Source organism: Egretta garzetta, unplaced genomic scaffold (assembly GCF_000687185.1).
Source record: "Egretta garzetta isolate BGI_Z169 unplaced genomic scaffold, ASM68718v1 scaffold576, whole genome shotgun sequence".
Taxonomy (NCBI): domain Eukaryota; kingdom Metazoa; phylum Chordata; class Aves; order Pelecaniformes; family Ardeidae; genus Egretta; species Egretta garzetta.
This window is the reverse complement of record NW_009260074.1, coordinates 33,150-41,281: the sequence shown is the minus strand read 5'-3', so window position 1 is coordinate 41,281 and position 8,132 is coordinate 33,150. Positions and strand designations below refer to the sequence as shown.

General features: G+C 44.2%; 1 protein-coding gene and 1 long non-coding RNA gene across 2 annotated transcripts in view; both read left to right on the top strand.

Moving 5' to 3' along the window:
* LOC118452537 overlaps positions 1-215 on the top strand; it is a 2,754-nt gene extending 2,539 nt beyond the window's left edge. The window contains exons 2-3 of the long non-coding RNA XR_004842342.1: positions 50-59; positions 92-215. This is a non-coding gene — a long non-coding RNA (uncharacterized LOC118452537). The remainder of the gene's footprint in view (positions 1-49; positions 60-91) is intronic.
* Positions 1-338, top strand: part of LOC104128501 (bromodomain-containing protein 4) — a 45,224-nt gene extending 44,886 nt beyond the window's left edge. The window contains exon 12 of the mRNA XM_035896783.1: positions 223-338. Coding sequence (XP_035752676.1) covers positions 223-338 — 116 coding nt within the window. The remainder of the gene's footprint in view (positions 1-222) is intronic.
* The last annotated feature ends 7,794 nt before the right edge of the window (positions 339-8,132 follow it).

Below are 8,132 nucleotides of genomic sequence, written 5' to 3'. Positions count from 1 at the left end.
TGGGGAGGGGAGGTTGAGGAGGAGCAGGCAGGTTTAGGAGGAGCAGCAGCAGCAGGCAGGTTTAGGAGGGGATCTTTAGGAGGAGCTGCAGGCTTAGGAGGAGCAGGCAGGTTTAGGAGGGGATGTTTAGGAGGAGCTGCAGGTTTAGGAGGAGCAGCAGCAGCAGGCAGGCCTCTGCTCCTTAATTAAGCCCTAACGATGCCGCGCCCTCTCTCCCTGCAGCGGAGAAGGTGGACGTCCTGGCTGGTTCCTCCAAGATGAAGGGGTTCTCCTCCTCGGAGTCGGAGAGCACCAGCGAGTCCAGCTCCTCCGACAGCGAGGAGTCGGAAACAGGTTAGACTCAGCTTATTTCACGGCTCAGTCCTAGACCTGCTTTCTGTATAAATAAATACGTTTTCATTCCTGGCTCGGTCTTTTAATTTAATTTTATTTTCTATTTTTGGGGGCTTTCTAATCGTAAACAAAACCAAAAAAATAAAACCCCGTCGGAAACGCGGTTACGTTTTGGGCTCAACATGGCCGACGCGGCCGTTTGCCCCGGCGCTTTTAAGCCCAACACCGTGATTTTTCCGAAGCTTTTCCTTGCTCAACTCGGGTCATGGGTGCCAAAAAAACCCCCGGTGGGCGCTGAGGTTAATCTTTGCTTAACGACCTGGATTTGTCGTTTCAGAAAACCAGGATGAGGAGGCCGGAAAACGCGGCGGGGGGAGCTGGGGGGGTGATTCCGTGTCTTTTTCCGGGTGGGTTTTGAGGAAAAAAACCAGATTTCAACTGAAATTTAAAATTTTAAATCAGCGGCACGGCCTCTGCTCCGCCTAATTCTTTGCTCCTCCCTCCTTACCGCCGTCGTCCGGGTTTAAATTAGGCCGAGCTCGCGTTGTTCTTAATTAATTGCTCTTTCCTTGCCTAGCATTCCCTCCGTGGGTTTAGGGAAGCAAAGCTTGTGCCGTCGCTTAAAGCTTGGACTCTGGAGGTTAAGCTGGGCTTATCCCAGCCCTTAAGTCAACGGTAAGACTTAGACATCTCCGACGGGTTGGGAAATGGGGAGTTGCACGTGGTAGAGAATAAGCCGGGTTTATTTTTAAAGCTGGGTTGGGCGCGGAGGGCAAAAAAGCACTGGAAAAGGAGCAGAAATCCCGCCCCCCAAAATTAAAATCAAGCTTAAAAAATGTAAATTGGCACCAAATCCTCCCCGCGCTCCGTGAGGAAAAGCAAAGCCCGGCCTAACTGGGCCCTTCAGCAGGGTTTTAGCCAATTAATCTCGATTTTTCTCCCACGCTCGCCAGCGCTTCAACCCAAATCAACCCAAGCAACCGGTTTGATCCCCGCCCCCCGTTGGCCACCACTGCCTCATCCCAAATCCTTGATCCCCGCATCCCGTTGCCGAACGGGACCCATCCGAAAAAACTTTGCCCGCTAAACTCCGGCGGTTTCAGAACCCAAAGGAGCCGATTTTTAGGGATGACCTCAGGGATCCCTCCCGGAGCGCGCGGTACCGGGGGATGTTGAAGCCTAAGACGGGAATTTTTAGGAAGGCGCCAGTGCCGAACCCTTCCCATTTCAACGAGCAGCGTTCATTAAACCCAAAATTAAACCCGGAATCTCCTCCGTGCCGCTCGCTCCGGCAAAACCCGCTTCCGACGGAGCGGAAAATGCTCGGGATGCGGAGGAGCGCGCTTCCGCGTTGCCCCAAATCCGACGTCTTCCCGGCATTTGCCGGCCCGGCTGGGAGGAGTTGGGATTCGTTTGGCCGACGTAGACCGACCGTGATCCGCGTTGGCTTCCCGCTCCGAGGGCGGCTCCGGCACGGATCCCCTCGGGCTACGCCGGAGCTCTCGCCATCAGGGGTTGACTTTGACCCAGAATGCTTTGGGTAGGAGCTTAATTAAGAGAATTAATTGCTTTTAGTTAACGAATTTCCAATCCCAAGGAAGTTTTTTTTCCCCGCTCCCGACCCTTTTTCCCTCCCTTTCCGGGAAAATTCACGGTGAAAACCCCCTCGCCCACAGGGATTTGCCCGGTATCCCGGAGGTCTCCATCCGGGATTCGCAGCGTTGGCCGTCGCACCCCTTCCAGTTGGATTTTAAGGCCTTTTAAGACCTTTTCAAAGACCTTTTAAGGCTGTTCTAGACCTTTTAAGACATTTTAAGGCATTTTAAGATGTTTTAAGACATTTTCAGAGACATTTTAAGACATTTTCAGAGACCTTTTAAGACACTTTTAAGACCTTTCAAGACTTTTTTAGGCCTTTTAAGGCATTTTAAGACATTTTAAGGCATTTTAAGGCATTTTAAGACATTTTCAGAGACCTTTTTAAGACACTTTTAAGACCTTTCAAGACTTTTTTAGGCCTTTTAAGGCATTTTAAGACATTTTAAGGCATTTTAAGGCATTTTAAGACATTTTCAGAGACCTTTTTAAGACACTTTTAAGACCTTTCAAGACTTTTTTAGGCCTTTTAAGGCATTTTAAGACATTTTAAGGCATTTTAAGGCATTTTAAGACATTTTCAGAGACCTTTTTAAGACACTTTTAAGACCTTTCAAGACTTTTTTAGGCCTTTTAAGGCATTTTAAGACATTTTAAGGCATTTTAAGGCATTTTAAGACATTTTCAGAGACCTTTTTAAGACACTTTTAAGACCTTTCAAGACTTTTTTAGGCCTTTTAAGGCTTTTTTTAGACCTCTTAAGAAATTTTTTTGACCTTTTAAGACTTTTTAGACATTTTAGGACATTTTAAGAAATTTTCAAAGACCTTCTAAGACGCCTTAAGACCTTCTAAGACTTTTTTAGGCCTTTTTAGACTTTTTTAGGCCTTTTTAGACTTTTTTTTAGGCTTTTAAAGACTGTTCTAGACATTTTAAGACTTTTTTAGACCTTTTCAGATGTTTTAAGACATTTTCAGAGACCTTTTAAGACACTTTTAAGACGTTTCAAGACTTTTTTAGGCCTTTTAAGGCTTTTTTTAGACCTCTTAAGAAATTTTTTTGACCTTTTAAGACTTTTTAGACATTTTAGGACATTTTAAGAAATTTTCAAAGACCTTCTAAGACGCCTTAAGACCTTCTAAGACTTTTTTAGGCCTTTTTAGACTTTTTTAGGCCTTTTTAGACTTTTTTTTAGGCTTTTAAAGACTGTTCTAGACATTTTAAGACGTTTTAAGAAATTTTCAAAGACCTTCTAAGACTTTTTTAGGCCTTTTTAGACTTTTTTTAGCCCTTTTTAGACTTTTTTTAGCCCTTTTTAGACTTTTTTTAGCCCTTTTTAGACTTTTTTTAGCCCTTTTTAGACTTTTTTTAGCCCTTTTTAGACTTTTTTTAGCCCTTTTTAGACTTTTTTTAGCCCTTTTTAGACTTTTTTTAGCCCTTTTTAGACTTTTTTTAGCCCTTTTTAGACTTTTTTTAGCCCTTTTTAGACTTTTTTTAGCCCTTTTTAGACTTTTTTTAGCCCTTTTTAGACTTTTTTAGGCCTTTTTAGACTTTTTTTAGGCCTTTTTAGACTTTTTTTTAGACTGTTTAGACTTTTTTTTAGGCTTTTAAAGACTGTTCTAAACATTTTAAGACTTTTTTAGACCTTTAAATACTTTTTTAGACCTTTTCAGACGTTTTAAGACATTTTCAGAGACCTTTTAAGACACTTTAAGAACTTTTAAGGCTTTTTTAGACCTTTTAAGACTTTATTTTAGACTTCTTAAGACTTTTGGACACTTTTAAGGTGTTTTAAGACCTTTTAAGGTGTTTTAATAAATTTTTCAGAGACCTTTTAAGACCTTCTGAGACTTTTTAGACCTTTTAAGGCTTTTTTAGACCTTTTAAGACGTTTCAAGGCATTTTAAGACATTGTAAGACATTTTCAAAGACCTTTTAAGATGCTTCAAGACCTTCTAAGACCTTTTTAGGCCTTTAACGATTTTTTTAGACCTTTTAAGACTTTTTTTTAGATTGTTAAGACTTTTTTTAGATTGCTAAGATTTTTTTTAAGGTTGTTTTAGACATTTTAAGACTGTTTTAGGCATTTTGAGACGTTTTCAAAGACCTTTTAAGACGCTTCAATACCTTTTAAGACTTTTTTAGGCCTTTTAACATGTTTTAAGACATTTTCATATGTTTTAAGACATTTTCAAAGACCTTTTAAGATGCTTTTTGGACCTTTTAAGACTTTTTCTAGTCATTTTAAGGCTTTTTTAGGCCTTTTAAGATGTTTTAAGACGTTTTAATATGTTTTAAGACATTTTCAAAGACCTTTTAAGACGCATTAAGAACTTTTAAGGCTTTTTTAGACCTTTTAAGACCTTTTTTTAGACATTTTAAGACTTTTTTAGGCCTTTTTGGACATTTTAAGATGTATCTTTGACACGGCTCGTTTACGATGACGATTTAATGACCCTTATCGGGACGGGACGCTTTGTTTCGTTGTTGTAAAACATTCATCGGTTCCTTCTCTCCTGGAGGACGACCGTGGCCACGCCTGCGCTGGCTTCGGCGGAGATTGCGATTTAAAATCTGCTTGGGGAGCTCGAAAATTTGCCCTGCGATTTTTAATAAGACCTGGCGTTTTAACGATCTTCTCTGTTAACGAGGCTTTTATTTGCCCATGGAGCTGCCGGAGGGGGGGAGTTACTTTGTGCGATAGATATTTGCCATTTTAAAGCGGGCGGTGAACGTCGATAACGTGGGGGCTTGGGGGGGGTTTTACCTTGATTTTTGCCTTTGCAAAAAAAAAAAAACCAACCCGGAGGCGGTTGGTGCTCAGGCGCGTAAGCAAACGTGGACGCGACGAAATCATAAGCGAGAATTAACGGCGATTAATTGCGACTCCCGTTTTATTCTCCTTAAATTGTGGGTTTGCTTTGCGGTGGCTCCTGTGAGTTGCCTCGTGCCTTCCTGCGATCCGGTGCTTTGTAAAACCTGAATTATTTTTATTTGACCCGCTTGAACCCATGCGATGTCTCCCTCCTTCTGCGTAGCTCGGCAATTAACCGCAGCATTTGCTTCGATCGGGAGCGTTTTGCCCCAAAATCTGCTGAAACTCTGAAAATAGGAAGCTTCAAAGGGAGAAGAAAAATAATATTTCCGGTTTTGTAGCGTAGGAGCTGGGTCTGAGCCTTTGCCTTGAGCACCGGAGGTGCCGATCGAGAGGGTTATTCCGGTTTATTCCGGTTTAACCTGTCCTAATTAGCAATTAGTGGCTGCAAATTACTCCAAACTCCATCCTGGAAGTGTCTAGGGAGGAATTTTACTTGCAAACAGCTGGGAATTCAGCACCTTGGATGCTTCTCCCGGCTTCAAGCATCAGCGCTTGGGCTCAGGCAACTTAAAACCTGGCTTATTTTTGCTAGGCACCAAATTTGATGCCTGTCGGTCCTCACCCCTCAGCTGAGCGGGATTATTTTATCGCCCAAATCATTTGGGAGATGCTTCCCAGGACCCGCCAAAGACTGGTCAGTGGCAGGGGGAGAAATCCGCCACATTAATTATCAGTAGCGATTAAAATTTTAGCAGTTAAATCTGAGCTTAAGTTAGTTTGTGGTGCTTAGTTTTGCTTTGCTTCTGAAATTGCCCGAAAATCGCGTTTATCTGCCTGTTTGATGCTATCGCGTAAAGGAAAAAGCTTTGCAGCTTGCTCGAGGCTTTCAGCAGCGCGGGTACGTTTTAGGAAGGCTTAAAAGTTAAGGATGAAAAGTCGGGGTTAGAGCTGGCTCAGCAATGCTGGAAAACCCATTTCTGGGGTTCCGGAGCTGCTTTTGGCAAATCTTTGAGTGCTTCTGCTAACGAGTTACTGGTTCTGTCTTGAGGAGGAGAAGCATTAACATAAGCCTGGCTTAATAGTGGGCTAGGACTTCGTGGCGTCTTAGAGTTGAAGATCCCTCGGGTTTAATTCCTGGGTATCCAAGTTTAATTCAGAAATAGCCAGGTTTTATTTGCAGGTACCTGTGTTTAATCCTAAATTACCCAGAATTTGCAGGCACCCAGGTTTAATTTGCAGGCACCTGGGTTTAAATCAAAGGTACCTGGGTTTAATTCAAAGGTACCCAGCTTTAATTCGCAGATAGCCGGGTTTAGTTCAAAGGTACCCGGGTTTAATTCAGAAATACCTGCGTTTAAATCACAGGTACTTGGTTTTAAATTTAAAAGTACCTGGCTTTAATCCTAAATTACCCAGAATTTGCAGGCACCCAGGTTTAATTTGCAGGCACCTGGGTTTAATTCAAAGGTACCCATGTTTAATTCAGAGTTACCCAGGCTTAGTCTCTGGGTACCCAGGTTTAATTTGCAGGCACCTGGGTTTAATTCAAAGGTACCCATGTTTAATTCAGAGTTACCCAGGCTTAGTCTCTGGGTACCCAGGTTTAATTTGCAGGCACCTGGGTTTAATTCAAAGGTACCCATGTTTAATTCAGAGTTACCCAGGCTTAGTCTCTGGGTACCCAGGTTTAATTTGCAGGCACCTGGGTTTAATTCAAAGGTACCCATGTTTAATTCAGAGTTACCCAGGCTTAGTCTCTGGGTACCCAGGTTTAATTTGCAGGCACCTGGGTTTAATTCGCAGGCACCCGGGTTTAATTTGCAGATACCTGGATTTAGTTCAAAGGCACCCAGGTTTAATTCCGAGTTACCCAGGCGTAGTCTGTGGGTACCCAGGTTTAATCCACAGGTACCTGGATTAAATTCAAAGTTACCTGGGTTTAATTCGCAGGCACCCAGGTTTAATTCAGAGCTGCCTGGATTTAAATCACAGGCACCCAGGTTTGAATCGCAGGTACCCGGGTTTAATTTACACATACCCAGGTTTTATTCACAGGTACCTGAGTTTAATCCTAAATTACCCAGAATTTGCAGGCACATGGGTTTAATTCAAAGGTACACAGGTTTAATTCCGAGTTACACAGGCTTAGTCTGTGGGTACCCAGTTTTAATCCACAGGTACCTGGATTAAATTCAAAGGTACACAGGTTTAATTCAGAGGTACCCAGGCTTAGTCTGTGGGTACCCAGTTTTAATCCACAGGTACCTGGATTAAATTCAAAGTTATCTGGGTTTAATTCACAGGCACCCGGGTTTAAATCGCAGGTACCTGGGTTTAACCCACAGGTACAAGAGCCCCTCATTGACCTCCCACGAGTCTTCCCCCAGCTCGTCGCCACCTTTTTCTCTCGGCAGGAGAGGACAGAGATCTGTTAAGCTCGGCTTAGCCAAATTTCCCCATAGCAAGGTGCCACGGTGCAGGTACAGGCACAAACCGTGGCCGGGGCGGTTAATCTTGACTTAGCAGGAGCTCAGATCATCATTGCCACCGCCGCTGGCAGCCCCGCACCGATAACGGTACCGAGGAAAACCCCAAATCCCTTTCATTTTACCCTAAAAATGCTTCAAGGACGGGTTTCATTGAAAAGGCTCCCGAGTGCCGTACGGCGTCGCGCGGCTACGCCCGCGGGGTCCCGGTTTGCCGCTGGCGACGCCTCTTTGCCGCGCTGGAATGGCTGTGCTGGCTCCGGGTTGAGCATCCCCTTCCTTGGATGCTGTATCCAACACCTCAAGAGGGTTTTGGGTCAAATTAGGGTCAAATTAGGCAAATATTAGTGTATTGAACGGGATTTGGAGAGTAACAACCGACCCGGTTCTTCCTCCGGTAGCGCCGCAGTCACCGACGTGTCCGGTTTCGGGGGGGTTTTCAGGGTCCGTAGCGTGGCTGAAGCCACCGCACCAAACTCCAAGAGCAAAATGAGTTAAAATGAATATTTTCCACAAAAAAAACCCAAACCCATCCACCGCCAAATCCAGGAGGCCCCGTCACAGTTCGGCCGCCCTAGAAACTAACAGAGATCCCCTTTTATATCCAAAAAAAAGGAGATTTCTAACCAGGATGATACCGAAAAGTTGCTTTATGGGTGGGGTTTGGGGGTTGTTTTTCAACTCAAGTCGCTTTTAGCTTTTATCGCGCTATTTTCGCCCAAATGCGTTTGTTGTTCCCCAGGAGACACAGGGGGAATTGTGTGGGATCAGGATTTTTTCGGAATGGTTTGGGGTGGAAGGGACCTTTAGGGTCACCCAGCCCCACCCCCCGGCAGCAGCAGGGCCACCTTGAACCAGAGCAGGTTGCCCACAGCCCCGGCCAACCTGGCCTTGGATGT